Consider the following 16,895-nt stretch of genomic DNA (forward strand, 5'->3'; position numbering starts at 1 on the left):
ATGAAATCACATTATTTTATTCTTTGAAATTAGAAGTTACTCCTGCTAGTAAAATTTCTTTGGAAAAATAATAAATAAATATATAATTTTTTTTTTTGAGACGGAGTCTCACTCTGTCACCCAGGCTGGAGTGCAGTGGCTCGATCTTGGCTCACTGCAACCTCCACCTCCTGGGTTCAAGTGATTCTCCTGCCTCAGCCTCCTGAGTAGCTGGGATTAGAGGCACGTGCCACCACACCCAGCTACTTTTTCTATTTTTAGTAGAGACAAGGTTTCACGATGTTGGTCAGGCTGGTCTCAAAGTCCTGACCTTGTGATCCGCATTCCTTGGCCTCCCAAAGTGCTGGAATTACAGCCGTGCACCACCATGCCTGGCTATGCAGTTCTATACAATTCATATACAATTTCTAAATCAAATTCAAGAATTAAAGAACTCTAGGATAGCCGGAAGCAGTGGCACATGCCACTGCACCTGGCCAAAAAATTTTTTTAAATGAAAAAAATAGAAGTTACTTGCAAAGGGCTAACATGAATAGGATATAAAATGCAAAGCTAATTTTTAGTTATTTTGTACTTAGTGAAAATCAGTATCTGATTTAATAGTGAGGGATGTGTTAGAGAAGGATACTCTCGCCATATAACTGTTGGGAGTCTATTTGAGGGCACTTTCTCATTAACCCAGGTAAGAAGGCAGCAAATAATAGAGGAAGAGTTGAAGATTAGCATTAGTGTGCTGAGTTATGACTATGTGGGCGATAATGATAATGAAGACGATGACAGTATTTGGCAATTACATGCCAGGTATTGTTGAATTTGATGTCAAAAAAGGGAATGATTGTAACTATTTGTGCTGTGCACACACACACACACACAGAAATACTAGACTGGATAAAAAATACTAGACTGGACGGACCATGAGTCTCATCCAGAAATGCATATTTTATGGAGGTTTTTGGTTCTTGCATAACTAATTTACTGTTTTTCGATTCTATAGGATTTGATTAAACAATATAATACACTAATAGAAGAAATGCTTCAGGTCCTCATCTATATTGTAGGTAAGATTAAAACACAATGTTTTGAAATAGAACATGGGTTACTTTTTAGAGAGACCATTTATATGAACTATAATTGATCCTTTTACTCCTTATTCAAATACTGCACTTAGAAAATCACCTTTGCAAAAGTACAGATTTTACATTTTTATTTTTCAGTACCTGATTTGTAAATGTTTTGACTAATTTGGAGGTCATTTAGTGCTAAAATTTTCATATATATTATAGGTCTAAGTAAAATGTATTTTCATTGTGTCATTCTGTTTAATAATTTTGTGCAAATATTGGTCATACTTAGCTTTGTTAAGGTTACTTAGAGAAAAGAAAAAGTGTTCTTTGCCAGAAATAATGTCTATCAAGTTATGACATTGACCCATAGAAATGTGTCTTATAATTCAGTTGAGATTAATATAAATAATCAGTGCAGAAACACTACATTCTAACCTATTAAATACAAATATATGCTATGTCATAGTCTGTGTTGATTTTACCAGCTGGTACATTCATTACCATCATTTTGTTCTTTTTTCGTTTGTTTTTTTTGAGACGATGTCTCGCTCTGTTGCCCAGACTGGAGTGCAGTGGTGCGATCTCAACTCACTGCAACCTCCACCTCCTGGATTCAAGCGATTCTTCCGCCTCAGCATCCTGGGTAGCTGGGACCACAGGCATGTGCCACTATGCCTGGCCAATATTTGTACCTTTTTTTTTAGTAGAGACAAGATTTCACCATATTGGCCAGGCTGGTCTTGAACTCCTGACCTGATGATCCACCTGCCTTGGCCTCCTAAAGTGCTGGGATTACAGGTGTGAGCCACTGCGCCTGGCTATCATCTCATTCTTGACTTCTCATTCTGGCTTTTGTTATTTACTTTACTGCACCAAACGCTGTTTGGTTTGAATAGTTCTTTAGCTGGGGATTCTAGCTGTTACATAAATCTGTAAACATGGGTTCATTTTTACTTATTGTTTGTCAGAGAGCTAGTTGCTAGACTAGCTACATGTTTCAGCAGAAGGGGTAGTAAGCCTTTATTGCTGAGTGAGACTTAAACCTTCCAGGCTACTAACTCTTCCTGTCCAGAATATGCCAGTTAGAAGCAGATGGGAAAAAATGGGCAAATTAAGAATGTGTAAAATATTTTAAAATTGATTATATACTTTTTCAAATTATGAAAACTCAAGGGAAATTTTTACATTTGTCCTTAGAGTACTATATGAAGAATTTCTAATATTGCAGTATAATTTTGCTGTTTTATTTTTACTGTTTTATTATTCCTACTGTTATTTTACTATTATTGTGTTTGCCCAAATTTATTGTTTTTTTCTCTTGTGATTTGATTTTTAGTTAATACTTACTCTGTTCCTGAGTGTACGTTTGTTACTTTCAGGAGTCAACAGTTTTGTTTAAAAAGTTATATTTCTGATCTATAGTGGAAAATCATTAAGAAACAGAAAAATATTTGGATTTAAAATCAGGAGCTCTAGTCTTGGCCTTGCTACCAGCTTTCAAGAGCGTGCAGTTGCATTCTTTGGGCCTCAGATTCCTGATTTGTAAAATGTGGAGGTAACCTACATGATCTCCAAGGTATCTTCTAGCACTAAAATTCTAGGGGATACTGTTTTTGGTGAAAAGTTATGAAAATTACAAAATGCTTTACAAATGTAAAGAGGAATGAATGTGTTGGAAACGAGTTCACTTGACAAAAAGTCTTTCTTTGGCAAATTTGTAGAATTCATCAAATCTCTTAGGCAAGGGGTTTCTTTGTAACCCTCTTGTAGATATCATAGGACTTCGTACAGACACTGTAGTGTTGAAAATCAGTGGTGACATAAGGCCAGATATGGTAAGCTTTCTTAAGGCAATGGGAATTAGATGCTATTGACACCAGTGAAGTTCTCATACTTATTTTAGCTATTTTCTCTCTTCATTTGGCAGTTTATTGTGATGAAAAATGGAAATCTGACCTTGTGGGACCAGTCATTCTTAATATGTATTACTGTTTTGTCATTTAACACATAAAGACATTTTAAAGTATTTTGTTTTTCAGTTTTCACTTTGTTCTTTGTTAAATAACAGGTAGAGACAAAATTGAGAAAGATCTTGAAAGAAAAGCTATTCATTGATGGCCACTGCTCATTCAGATGCCATCAGCCATGTGTTCTGGGTTAGAAACACATGCTAATTTATTTGAGGGGCCTTGTTTATAATGTGTGAGTATGTGTATGTATATGTATACATATGTGTGTGTATACATATGTGTATGTGTATGTATGTGTGTTTGTGTGTATGTGTCTAAGTAAGCTAAGACAAGGCCTGGATTCTCCTTCAGGTCACAGTTTTCTGCCTCTGTCTTTCAACATAGATTCTTGTTCAGATGCGAGAACACATTCAAATAACTTTTGCCCCTCTCTCACAGACTTAATTTAATGCAATGTTCTGTGTGTAAGTGCTTCTGATGGGGAGAGATTTAAATAGAAAACAATTATTCTACTTTTTTTTGTTTTAAATTGTTTGAACTAGGTGAGCGTTATGTACCTGGAGTGGGAAATGTGACCAAAGAAGAGGTCACAATGAGAGAAATTATTCACTTGCTTTGCATTGAACCTATGCCACACAGTGCCATTGCCAAAAATTTACCTGAGAATGTAAGTCTGATTTTGGTTTTATCTCTGTTTACCTCAAGATGGGGTAGATTTTTCTTTTTCTTTAATTGGAAACTACTTCAAAATTTTAGGCAAAAAGTCCTATATTATTACCTTATAGATGTAAACCAATCACCTTCATCCTTTAGTGGTATAAATTTTAATTCTGGGAGAAACTCCTTTACTTTTTGTTTACTTTAAAATAAAGATTACTCCAGAGGAAAAAAGGGAACTTCCTGACTATACTGGAACTGGCTGGTGTGTTAATCTGGGTCTTCTGAGAAGCAGATCTTGTGACAAAACATTAAGATTTTTATTAAAGACAATGGTGAAGGATCTGGGAACGAAAAGGGGAGGCATCAGATTCTGATGCAAACCTGATTCCCAGTGAAATAAAGAGGGAAGGAAAGTTAAATAGAAGCATCCCAGACTGCTGGGCTTCAGTGACCTTTCCCATCTGTGCCTTCCCATGTCTCCCAGAATGAGCTTGCATGAGTATCTCTGCCTTGCTCATTGTCTGGAAATGACTGGTGAGAAGCTTGGCCTTGGTTTCACCAGAGCACAGCAGTTGAGGCACGTGGTCATTTACTTCCTGTAATTAGATGTCTGCAAAGTGCATTCACATGACCATGACCGCCACAGGTGGTATTTGTGTTTTTGTATATACAGATACTGTGGTAATAGTCCTACAGATTATGAGTCTGATATTTTTTCCCTCTGAGATTTGAATATGAATTAGAAAAATGATTCTTAAAAAATAATTATACTTACCTGTGCTGTCAAGACTTTCCAAAGAGGTAGAATAGGGATATATGTATACGTGTGTGTGTATATGTGCGTGTATATATATGTGTGTGTGTGTGTGTGTGTATATATATACACAATATATATACATTTTTTTTTTTCCTTGAGACGAAGTCTTGCTCTGTCACCCAGGCTGGAGTGCAGTGGCACAATCTTGGCTCACTGCAACCTCCGTCTCCCGGGTTCAAGCGATCCTCTTGCCTCAGCCTCCCGAGTAGCTGGGATTACAGGTGCATGCCACCACACCTGGCTAATTTTTGTATTTTTAGTAGAGATGGGATTTCACCATATTGGCCAGGCTGGTCTGGAACTCCTGACCTCAAGTGATCCACCCACCTTGGCCTCCCAAAGTGCTGGAATTACAGGTGTGAGCCACCACGTCCGGCCAAGGAATGAATATGAAAATATATATATATATTTATATATTTAGACGGCGTCTCGATCTGTTGCCCAGGCTGGAGTGCAGTGCTGCCATCTTGGCTAACTGTAACCTCCGCCTCCCATGTTCAAGTGATTCTCCTGCCTCAGCCTCCTGAGTAGCTAGAACTGCAGGCGTGCATCACCAAGCCCGGCTAATTTTTGTATTTTTAGTAGAGACGGAGTTTCACTATGTCGGCCAGGCTGGCCTTGAACTCCTGACCTCGTGATCTACCCATCTCGGCCTCCCAAAGTGCTGGGATTAATGGTGTCAGCCACTGCACCTGGCCAAGTATATATATTTTTAAGGAAGTTTACATTTCTTATCTTTACAAGACTGCAGGAATCTGAGCTTACTGTAGTAGTTTGACTGGGTCCTTATCTTAATTTTAAATGGCTTTGTAAAAAAATAGTGTTCCCTGTTTAAGGAAAAGATCAGGTCAATCAGAAAAAAACTTAACTATATTTGCAGAAAGTAGATTAGGACATCTAGACATGTGTATTGCTATAGATTACTAGTTGGAGCTCATTAATTTTGTTACCTTGGTTTTAGGGATTAGTATAGCATGGGCATGTACATATGATGGGGGTGATGAATATACTACATAAAGAAGAGCTTCTTTTCTTTGAAGTATTGGTAATACTGTGTGTGTATGCTGTAGATGTATGTGTGTACTTATACACACATATGAAAGCAAACTTAGATAACCTTTCTTAAACAGTTTATACATACATCTTATCTCTTACGAAGTTGGTCTCCCAAAACATAGATAATTGGTTTTAGACCTAATTTTTTAATAGTGGAAATTGAACTTTTAAAAATTATTTACAAAGTACTTCAGAGATGCAGTTGAAAATTTATTTCACTTCACAATGAAGTGGAAGTCATTATATGAAGGTAAAAATGACAAAAATATTGTTTCAACAGGAAAATAATGAAACTGGCTTAGAGAATGTCATAAACAAAGTGGCCACATTTAAGTAAGTGCTTAATATTTATGTTTATTCTAAAAGGTAGATTGATCTTTGTTCTTGTACTTTGGATACTTTGTAGAAGCTCTGAAGTTCTTACCTGAACTCCCAAGAATAAGAATGGAATATAGATTAGAAAGGGTGACAATGAGGGGCTCGCAGTAGACACTTAGCACCTGTTTGTTGAAAAAAATGAGTGGTTTTGGCAAGTGAATAAGAAATACTCATTTATGATATTAGATGATTTATTTAGATAGTAAGTAAATGAACTTTTCTGATACTCTCTTTCCCATTAATCTGAACCCATGATTTCATTTATTCTATAAAATTTTATATGCTAATTTTGGATTTTTCTCTAGTAGAATTAAAACTATTTTATAATATTTTCATTTGAGTATATAAAATGGAAATAAAAATTTGATTGTATTAATCTTTGAAATTTGAAAAATCGATACTGATAGTGAATTTCTACTTGTTGCAGTATTGTGTTTACAGATACATTACTAGTTTCAAATAACTTTTAAAATAGGGTATAGCTTTTCTTATGATCTAGTAATGTTCATTGAAATATTCGACTTAGAGATTGGATAGAAACCAAAAGCTATTTAATGTTTAGAACAAATACGGAGTACTCCTTTTGACCTTAATGATCTTCCTTGTAGTACTATATAAAGGATTCAGTACTACGTTTTCATTTGCAAATTACTAAGGTTATGATGTCTTCCTACTGTTTTAGATATGACCTTAGACAGTGAAGTGCCTAAGGTCAATGAAATGTTCTATAGTTGAACCGACAACCTTTAGGTATCAGAGACTCTTAAATCTCTAAGAAGGTTTAGAGATAGGGCATGGTATCAGTTTTAGATAGTATAAAACAAACTTCTCCAGATTTGTTTGAATTTCATTATTATAAAACACAACTTAGCTGTTATCAGGCTTTGTGTTCACAATGTAGGTTTTTAGTTTTATTATTGGAATGGAATTTTTCATAAGCTAAATGAGACATAATTTTTTTCTGTATATTTGACCTCTAGATTAATTTTTAGGTTTTTATTTTGTCTGTATTTTATACTTCAAGAACACTGCAGTTCATCTTTTATATTCCATCTATTTAGGAAACCAGGTGTATCAGGCCATGGAGTTTATGAACTAAAAGATGAATCATTGAAAGACTTCAATATGTACTTTTATCATTACTCCAAAACCCAGCATAGCAAGGTAGAAAAAAGTATCCTTTTCAGTAAATAAACCTAAATGCTTTATGCTTTCTAACTCCACAGAAAATTTTCTTCTTTTTCTATAGTTTCATGCTGGTTCTTATTAATAGAGGGCATTATGTCACCCAAGAATTAAAATTGAATCAGTAATGTTATTTAGTATACAGGCAATATTCAGATTTTCCTGATTATACTACATATGTCCTTAATAGCTCTCTTGGGAAGAGGATTCAATCAAGCATCATGGACTTCATCATCACACCCTCATTTGCTTGTCATGTTTCTTTAGTCTTTTTTTTTTTTTTTCCTGAAACGGAGCCTCACTCTGTTGTCCAGGCTGGAATGTAGTTGCACGATCTCAGCTCACTGCAGCCTCCACCTCCTAGGTTCAAGTGATTCTCCTGCCCCAGCCTCCTGAGTAGCTGGGACTACAGGCACATGCCACCATGCTTGGCTAATTTTTGTATTTTTAGTAGAGGCGGGGTTTCACCATGTTGTCCAGGCTGGTCTCAAACTTGTGACCTCGAATGATCCACCCACCTTGGCCTCCCAACATCCTGGGATTACAGGCGTGAGCCACCTCGCCCAGCCAATAGTCTCCTTTAATTTAGAAGATAATTCTTTTGCATCTTTTTCTTTCATAACATCAGCATTTCTATAGAATACCAAATAGATTCAACAAAACAGTTTTTGGCAAGAATACTATGTAAGTGATACATTGCATCCCATTATTAGGCACATATGTCCTTTTGTCCCATGAAGGATCATGTTAAGTTTGATCATGTTAAGGTAATGTCTGGCTTTGTCCTTATAAAGTAAATACTTTACAGCTCATAGCACAGTACCCTGTACATAATAGGTACTGAGTAAATATTTTCAGTAGAAAATAATGGAGACTTAAGTTTTTGACCAGGGATATTCCTCATCTATTTTGCGTTAGTTTTCTCTAGGAAACTAACACCATTTTGTTTCTAGGCCAAAGAGGCATTTGAATACATGCTTCAGTATACAAAGTATTTTAATAGGTGGTTAGGTCTTTCCTGATTGCTTTAAAGTATTTCATTTGTTTCATGCTTGCGAAGCAGTATATTTAATGATAGTTTTTTTTATAGGCTGAACATATGCAAAAGAAAAGGCGAAAACAAGAGAACAAAGATGAAGGTAAAAAGTGAGATTCTGAATTGACTCATTTTGATTATTTTCTGTGGTTTTGTATCAGCAAAGCTTATAGTTTTTTGTTTTTGTTGGTCTTTGAGAGTGGACAGCTCAAGGAAGTGCAAAGAGCTTTTTGTTTCTTATTCACATATTAAGATATGGTATATATCAGTAGTGACTGAATTTAAAATTGATAGCAAATGTAGTTCATTTTGGGTGACTGATATAGTACTTACATTACACTTAACATTGATATTTTCAGTACTGGAAAGGTAGCAAAAAAGCATGTGTTGTTTTGCATGTAACCTATTATTTTTTGACATTTGCAATTTAGTATGTAGGATAACCCAAATAAAAATGTACCTGTTTGTCTCTTTCCCCATCCATTCCCCACCTCCTATAGCATTGCCACCACCACCACCTCCTGAATTCTGCCCTGCTTTCAGCAAAGTGATTAACCTTCTCAACTGTGATGTCATGATGTACATTCTCAGGACCGTATTTGAACGGGCAATAGACACAGATTCTAACTTGTGGACTGAAGGAATGCTCCAAATGGTTTGTTTACCTGAAATATTTTCTCTACATCAAGTCCTAGAGTTCTTGGGGATCTGGAGAAGATCTCAGATCTGACTTCAGTTGGAACCACATCTAGAGCACTGGAAATGTGGGGGTCATTAAAAATAGCTTACAGACAGCACACATTTTTGGTGATATGTTCTCGTGTTTTTAGCATCCTTACTCTTAGGAACCATTTCTGTTTAATAAAACCCATGGAAACAAAAACAGGTGTACTTATGCTAATAAATTGACATGTTGTTATTGTGTCATGATTTTTAATTTTACTTGAATTATAAGGAGACAGTTTAATAAAGATTTGAAGATAGGTCTAGACTTCAGTCTTGGGTTTCTCCACTTCCTATTTAAGGAGCAAATAATAATTTTCTCATTAGTAAAATGGATAAAAGTGTAATTATTCATAGAGGTAGGAGAATTAGCTAATGTGAAAGCAGCTCTTTTTCCTTGTTACTGTTATAGATAAATACATGTTACTTAATTATGCCACGTCATGGTAGTTGTAACACCATGTTTATTTATACCTGCCTAACTAATTATTTTCCTTTGAGTATTGTTGGTCTACAGGTTCTAAATGCTGTCATTACCCTATGTGTACCTCAATTTTTGTTGTAACACTGATAAATACATTCTCTAGTAAATTTCAAACTGTAGAGATATGTTTGAAATCAAGTTAAAATTTCTCTCACTGAGTCCCAGTATGCTATATAGGACATAAGCATTGTTAAAGTTTTGTATATTCTGGAAATCATTGCACATTAGCACATATAGATCTACTTATTCTTGATAGCTGCATAGTCCATCATATGGATATAATGTGTTTAAGTAGTCTCCTATTAATAGACATTCAGGTATTTCTAGGTCTTTGCTGTAACAAAGAACAATAAAAAGTACATTCTTATACAAATATTTTTGCATACTTAAGGGAGTGTATTTGTCATACTAATTCCTAGTAGTTGGTATATGGCTTTACATTTTTGGTAGATGTTTTCAAATTGGCCTCCAAAAATGTACCAGTTTACTTTCCCTTCACCAGTATGGTCAAAAGTGCTTACTTCCCAATACCTATGCCAGCTCTATATTTTATTAAACACCAAAATTTTTGCCACTGTAATAGGTGAAAAATAGGATGATCTTGTTTCAACTCATTTTTCTCTAAGTGAGGTTGAACTTTTTTTTTTTTTTTTTTTTTTTTTGAGATGGAGTTTCACTGTAGTCACCCAGGCTGGAGTAGGCTGGAGTACAGTGACACAATCTTGGCTCACTGCAACTTCCGCCTCCAGGTTCAAGCTATTCTCCTGCCTCAGCCTCCCAAGCAACTGGGATTACAGGCGCCCATTACCATGCCTGGCTCATTTTGTATTTTTAGTAGAGACGATGTTTCACCGTGTTGACCAGGCTGGTCACGAACTCCTGACCTCAGGTGATCCACCTGCCCTGACCTCCCAAAGTGCTGGGATTACAAGCGTGAGCCACCAGCGCCGGGCCAGGTTGAACATTTTTCTTATGTGTATTCATCATTTCTCTTTCTGTAAACTGCTTAGTGTGAACTGCTGAAACCTTTGCATGTTTTTTACCTATCAGCTTTCTTATTTGTATACTTCTACTTAAAATAGATTTACCTTGCTAGGCATGGTGGCCCATACCTGTAATTGCAGCACTTCGGGAAGCTGAAGCAGGAGGATCACTTGAGCACAGGAGTTTAAGACCAGCCTGGCCAACATAGTGAGACGCGGTCTATTACCCCCCGCCCCCCGAAAAAAAATTAGTTGTGCATGGTGGTGTGCACCTCTAGTCCCCGGCCACTCAGGAGGCTGAGGCAGGAGGATCACTTGACCCGAAGAGCTTAAGGCTGTAGTAAGCTAGGATTGCCCCACTGCCCTCCAGCCTGGGTGACAGAGTGAGACCAGTCTCTGAAAAAAATAAAAATTAAATTAAAAATATATTTACCTGAAGAAGCTCAATTTTAAAGATCTCTTATTTTCCTCCTTCAGGCTTTTCATATTCTGGCATTGGGTTTACTAGAAGAGAAGCAACAGCTTCAAAAAGCTCCTGAAGAAGAAGTAACATTTGACTTTTATCATAAGGCTTCAAGTATGTTTGAGTATCACTCTTCAACACATTTGTCATTGAAAGTTTAGATCTTAAGGAGTTTTAGTTTGTCAAACCTGAAAGTTTATATCTTACAGAGTTTTAATCTGTCAGTCCTTAAAACATAGGTAACCCTGAAATAATTTTTTTTCCTATCATTCTTAGTTTGTAACTAATATTTTCAAGTATACTAATATATTTTTAAATCCCTTACTGTAGTCTTTACTACAATCTTTTTACTACATGATCTCCCCACTGTTTTTTTTTTTTTTTGGTTGCATATATTGGTGTTTTTTTACTTTAATTCCTTATCTCAGTATTATCAAATATTTGCTGCTGTGTCAACCATAGCATTCATGTGACATGTCTTAATAAGATATTAATGTTTCTGAATTTTAAATGATAGAAATCTGAATGATAATGTATTCATTTTTGCATTGTATTCAACTTGGAAGAAAAGGATAGTTTTAAATTAGATTTCTAATAAATGCTACCTGATTAAGATAGTTTTTTCTTTTTTTTTTTTTTTTTTTGAGGCAGAGTCTCGCTCTGTCGCCCAGACTGGAGTGCAGTGGCCGGATCTCAGCTCACTGCAAACTCCGCCTCCTGGGTTCACGCCATTCTACTGCCTCAGCCTCCCGAGTAGCTGGGACTACAGGCGCTCGCCACCTCGTCCGGCTAGTTTTTTGTATTTTTTAGTAGAGACGGGGTTTCACTGTGTTAGCCAGGATGGTTTCGATCTCCTGACCTCGTGATCCGCCCGTCTCCGCCTCCCAAAGTGCTGGGATTACAGGCTTGAGCCACCGCGCCCGGCCTAAGATAGTTTTTTCAAAGCACATTCCAGGCATGTTGATTATAAAAGCAATAGGAGACAAATGTTTTCTGTTTACATGCTGTATTCTTTAGATCCCTGAAGACATCAAAAACCTATTCAGTTTATGGATATGACATCCCCCACTTCAATATTTTTGGCAATTTTGTTTCTCATTAAGCACTTTTGCTTAGATATTGAGTAAAGCAGAGAAAAGACCAGAGACAGATATTTAGGGTAGCTTTCACTTAGCAGTGCCAGTAAAAGATGTAAGAGAGAGACTTAAACTCATTTTTAAATTTAGTAGATCATGTCATTATAACCCAGTACTTCATATAATTGCAGATTTGTCCATTGAAAAATTAATGTAGTTAAGGGATTGATTCACAAACCTTGGTTATCAATGTAAATAACATTAACTAGAAATTGTAATTTGTATATAATTATGAGGACATAATTGACTCTCCATATCTGTGGGTTCCATATCTAGGGATTCAACCAGTCACAGATTGAAAATATTCAGAGGGAAAAAGGAAAGGGTGGTTGTCACTGCGCTGAACATGTACGGACATTTTTTTTCTTGTCATTATTCCCAAAACAATATTATCTAACAACTATTTACATAGCATTTACATTGTATTAGACATTATAAGTAGTCTAGAGATGATTTAAAGCATACAGAAGCATGTATATAGATTTTTGAAAATATTACACCATTTTATGTAAGGGAATTGAGCATTAGTGGATTTTGGTGTCCATAGGGGTCCTGAAACCAATTCCCTGAGGATACCAAGAGATGACTATATGTATTTATTTATGATGTGTGATTTTGTGTTTTAAAAAAGGATTGGGAAGTTCAGCCATGAATATACAAATGCTTTTGGAAAAACTCAAAGGAATTCCCCAGTTAGAAGGCCAGAAGGACATGATAACGTGGATACTTCAGGTAAACTAGAAAAGTAAAGTGATCATATCTTGGTTTAAATATTTAAGAATTCTCTGCTTGCCTCCAAAATTAAACCGCTGTACCATTGTAGCCATTTACTACTGGTTTTCTTTTTCTTTTTTTTTTTTTTTGAGACGGAGTCTCGCTCTGTCGCCCAGGCTGGAGTGCAGTGGCGCAATCTCAGCTCACTGCAAGCTCTGCCTCCCGGGTTTACGCCATTCTCCTGCCTCAGCCTCCCGAGTAGCTGGGACTACAGGCGCCCGCCATCTCGCCCGGCTAGTTTTTTGTATTTTTTAGTAGAGACGGGGTTTCACCGTGTAGGCCAGGATGGTCTCGATCTCCTGACCTCGTGATCCACCCGTCTTGGCCTCCCAAAGTGCTGAGATTACAGGCTTGAGCCACCGCACCCGGCCATACTACTGGTTTTCACAATCACTTAATTCTTTATGTTAATAATTCTATTTTCCTATATTTTAGTGTAGTTTTAAAAATAAGCTAAGATTTATTCATTTTTTTTTGTCATTATTTAGTCAACTTTACTGAATACCTACCATGTGCCATGCTCATTTATAGATTTCTAGATGGAACAAGACAGACAAGGTGCTCACTATCATAGAACATATACTGTAGTTGAGGGACAGACATTAAACAAATAAATAAACAAGAAAATATCAGAGTAATTCAGTAGATGAGTAAGGGCTTACTTTGGGTAATTAGGGAAGGCCTCTCTCAAAATACGGCATTAGAGCTAAGATCTGAATGACATGGAGTCAGTCTTAGAAGAGTCTGGAAGAGTACTCCAGAAAGAGGGAACAGCAGTGCAAAAGCTCTGTGGTGGCCAGAAAGAAGACCAGTATGGCTGGAACATAATGGGTGAGGGATGGAAAAGTAGGCAGTGAGGTCAGAGGGGCAGCCGGGGGCCAGATCTTGTAGGTCCTTATAAGTCAGCATAAAGTGATACTTTTTTAGCACAATGGGAAAATACTGGCGGATTTTAAGTGACCTAATCTATATTTGTACAAGATGGTGTTGACTGCTGTGGAATAAATGGATTACGGGGAATAGGCATAGAAGTAAGGAAACTGTTAGGAGACTGTTGCAGTAATCTTGATGTGAAATAAGCATGACCTAGGCTAAGATGCAGATAGTAAGAATCTGAACTGATTAAGGTGTATCTTTTTTTTTTTTTGAGACGGAGTGTCGCTCTGTCGCCCAGGCTGGAGTGCAGTGGCGTGATCTCAGCTCATTGCAAGCTCCGCCTCCTGGGTTCACGCCATTCTCCTGCCTCGGCCTCCCGAGTACCACAGGCGCCTGCCACCTCGCTCAGCTATTTTTTTGTATTTTTTTTAGTAGAGACGGGGTTTCACCATGTTAGCCAGGATGGTCTCGATCTCCTGACCTCGTGATCCACCCATCTCGGCCTCCCAAAGTGCTGAGATTACAGGCTTGAGCCACTGCGCCTGGCCGATTAAGGTGTATCTTGACGGTATATGAAGATAGAATCTGTAGTACTTGCTCATCAGTCTAATGGGAGGGATGAAGGAAATGAAGAAATCAAAGATGAGGCTGGGCACGGTGGCTAATCCCAGCACTTTGGGAGGCCAAGACGGGCAGATCACCTGAGGTCAGGAGTTCGAGACCAGACTGGCCAACATGGTGAAACCTCATCTCTACTAAAAATACAAAAATTAGCCAGGCGTGGTGGTGCACGCCTGTAGTCCCAGCTACTCGGGAGGTTGAGGCAGGAGAATCGCTTCAACCAGGGAGGTGGAGATTGCGGTGAGCCGAGATCGCACCGCTGCACTCCAGTCTGGGTGACAGAACAAGAATCTGTCTCAGAAAAAAGGAAATCAAAAATGACTCCTGGATTTGGTTCTTGAACTATTGAGTAGATAGCATTGCCTTTGGAGACAAGTGAATTAAATAAGCAGGGGAGAGAGACGCCAGGAATGTTACTTGAATGGAAAACCTCCACATAGAAACATGAAACTGGCTGGGTGCGGTGGCTCACGCCTGTAATCCCAGAACTTTGGGAGGCCGGCATGGGTGGACCACGAGATCGGTAGTGGCCAGACCAGCCTGGCCAAGATGGCAAAACCTCGTTTCTACTAAAACTGCCAAAAAAAAAAAAAAAAATTAGCTGGGCATGGTGGCAGGCGCCTGTAATCCCAGCTACTCAGGAGGCTGAGGCAGGGGAATTGCCTGAACTCGGAGGGCGGAAGTTGCAGTGAGCCAAGATTGCGCCCCTGCACTCCAGCCTGGACAACAGAGTGAGACTCTGTCTCAAAAAAAAAAAAAACAAAAAACATGAAACCAGGATTATGGAGCTTCTGCACTCATTGCATTCATTAAGATATTCTGATGTTTATTACTAAGAATTGTTTTGATAATTAGAATGTATAGAGTAGTTATTTTTCACATTCTTGTCAATTGGAAATCTTGGTACTGATTTATACTTTCAGCTATAAGAGGGCAGCTCTTTTTACTACTTAATTAGAAACAGTCCTTAAGCATGATGTAACGATGTAACTATAAGATAATGATATTATTAAAATTCTTCTTGAAGTAGATTTTATGAATATTTAGTATTTGTGTCAAACTAGCCAATATTATTTTAAGATATAAAATCAAACAAAAGTAGGTAACTATTAAGAAAGTCCGTTGAGGTACCATTTAGTTCAATGTTCATATCCCATAGAGATGGTGCTATGAATTGCAGATCTAGTCCTGAAAATTCATTTTCAATTAGAATACTAAATTTTATTATCAAAATATGTAAAAGCATACGTATCTGCTGTTAAAAACATTAGATACTCTATCCAGATGGTCGATTTAAAGCTATGTTGTAAGTGTTCATCTTGGGAAATTTTTCCTCATGAGACCAAGGTTCCTTCAAAATATAAATAAATTTTACTGGGCACAGTGACTCATACTTATAGCTCCAGCACTTTGGGAAGTCAAGGTGGGTGGCTTGCTTGAGCCTAGAAGTTCAAGACCAGTCTGGACAATGTGGCAAAAACTCCATCTCTACGAAAAATATAAAAATTATCCAAGGATATGGTGGTGTGTGCCTCTAGTCCCAGCTACTTGAGAAGCTGAGGTGAGAAGATGGCATGAGCCTGGGAGACAGAGGTTGCAAGTGAGCCAAGATTGTGCCGCTGCACTCCAGCCTGGACGACAGAGTGAAACTCTGTCAAATGAATGAATTAATGCATTAATGAATGAATTAATGAACGTATTCATGCTGAAACCATGACCTTTGTTAATAAGAATGAAGCAGTTCTGTGTAAGCTGTTGTGGAAATGTCTCCGAAGATAGGCTGGGTGCGATGGCTCACGCCTTTAATCCCAGCGCAGGCCCAGGCGGGTAGATCACAAGGTCAGGAGATCGAGACCATCCTGGCTAACAAGGTGGAACCCCGTCTCTACTAAAAATACAAAAATTAGCCAGGCGTTGTGGTGGGCGCCTGTAGTCCCAGCTACTCAGGAGGCTGAGGCAGGAGAATGGCATGAACCCCGGAGGTGTAGCTTGCAGTGAGCCAAGATCGCGCCACTGTGCTCCAGCCTGGGTGACAGAGCAAGACTCTGTTTAAAAAAAAAGAAAAAGAAAAAGAAATGTCCCCGAAGATAAATGATTAAGTGAAAAGAGGATATGTGAAACAGTATGTATGGTAGCATCTCTTTTTATGAAAATAGATGTAAATATAAAAATTATATATTCTGATAGAGGTGTTGCAATCAGGGAGAGGAGGACCATTTTGTATCTTTGTCTTTTTTTTTTTGAGACAGGATCTCGCTCTGTCACCTAGGGTGGAGTGCAGTGGCACGATCTCAGCTCATTGCAACCTCCATTTCCCAGGTTCAAGCGATTCTCCTACCTCAGCCTCCCAAGTAGCTGGCATCACAGGCATGGGTCACCACGCCTGACTAATTTTTGTATTTTTAGTAGAGACAGGATTTTGCTATGTTGGCCAGGCTGGTCTCTAACTCCTGACCTCAGGTGATCCACCCTCCTTGGCCTCCCACAGTGCTGAGATTACCCCGCCTCTGCCTCCAAAAGAGCAATCACCATTTTGTGTCTTTGTTTTTATGTGTTTTTGCACAAAAATGTTATTTCAAATTTAAAAAATTTTTGTTTCCTGACAAATCTCTTGAAAGCTAACAGAGGCATGCCTCCAGCCTACTGAATCAGCTGATCGTGCTACCAGT

General features: G+C 37.9%; 1 protein-coding gene across 1 annotated transcript in view; it reads left to right on the top strand.

Moving 5' to 3' along the window:
- Nucleotides 1-16,895, top strand: part of LOC113219872 (E3 ubiquitin-protein ligase UBR1-like) — a 158,939-nt gene that overhangs the window by 71,825 nt on the left and 70,219 nt on the right. Inside the window, exons 20-27 of the mRNA XM_026447937.1 lie at nucleotides 995-1,058; nucleotides 3,577-3,701; nucleotides 5,848-5,900; nucleotides 7,007-7,109; nucleotides 8,221-8,269; nucleotides 8,667-8,821; nucleotides 10,834-10,933; nucleotides 12,587-12,687. Of these exons, the coding sequence (XP_026303722.1) occupies nucleotides 995-1,058; nucleotides 3,577-3,701; nucleotides 5,848-5,900; nucleotides 7,007-7,109; nucleotides 8,221-8,269; nucleotides 8,667-8,821; nucleotides 10,834-10,933; nucleotides 12,587-12,687 (750 nt within the window). The remainder of the gene's footprint in view (nucleotides 1-994; nucleotides 1,059-3,576; nucleotides 3,702-5,847; nucleotides 5,901-7,006; nucleotides 7,110-8,220; nucleotides 8,270-8,666; nucleotides 8,822-10,833; nucleotides 10,934-12,586; nucleotides 12,688-16,895) is intronic.

This window comes from Piliocolobus tephrosceles, unplaced genomic scaffold (genome assembly GCF_002776525.5).
Source record: "Piliocolobus tephrosceles isolate RC106 unplaced genomic scaffold, ASM277652v3 unscaffolded_110, whole genome shotgun sequence".
Taxonomy (NCBI): Eukaryota; Metazoa; Chordata; class Mammalia; order Primates; family Cercopithecidae; genus Piliocolobus; species Piliocolobus tephrosceles.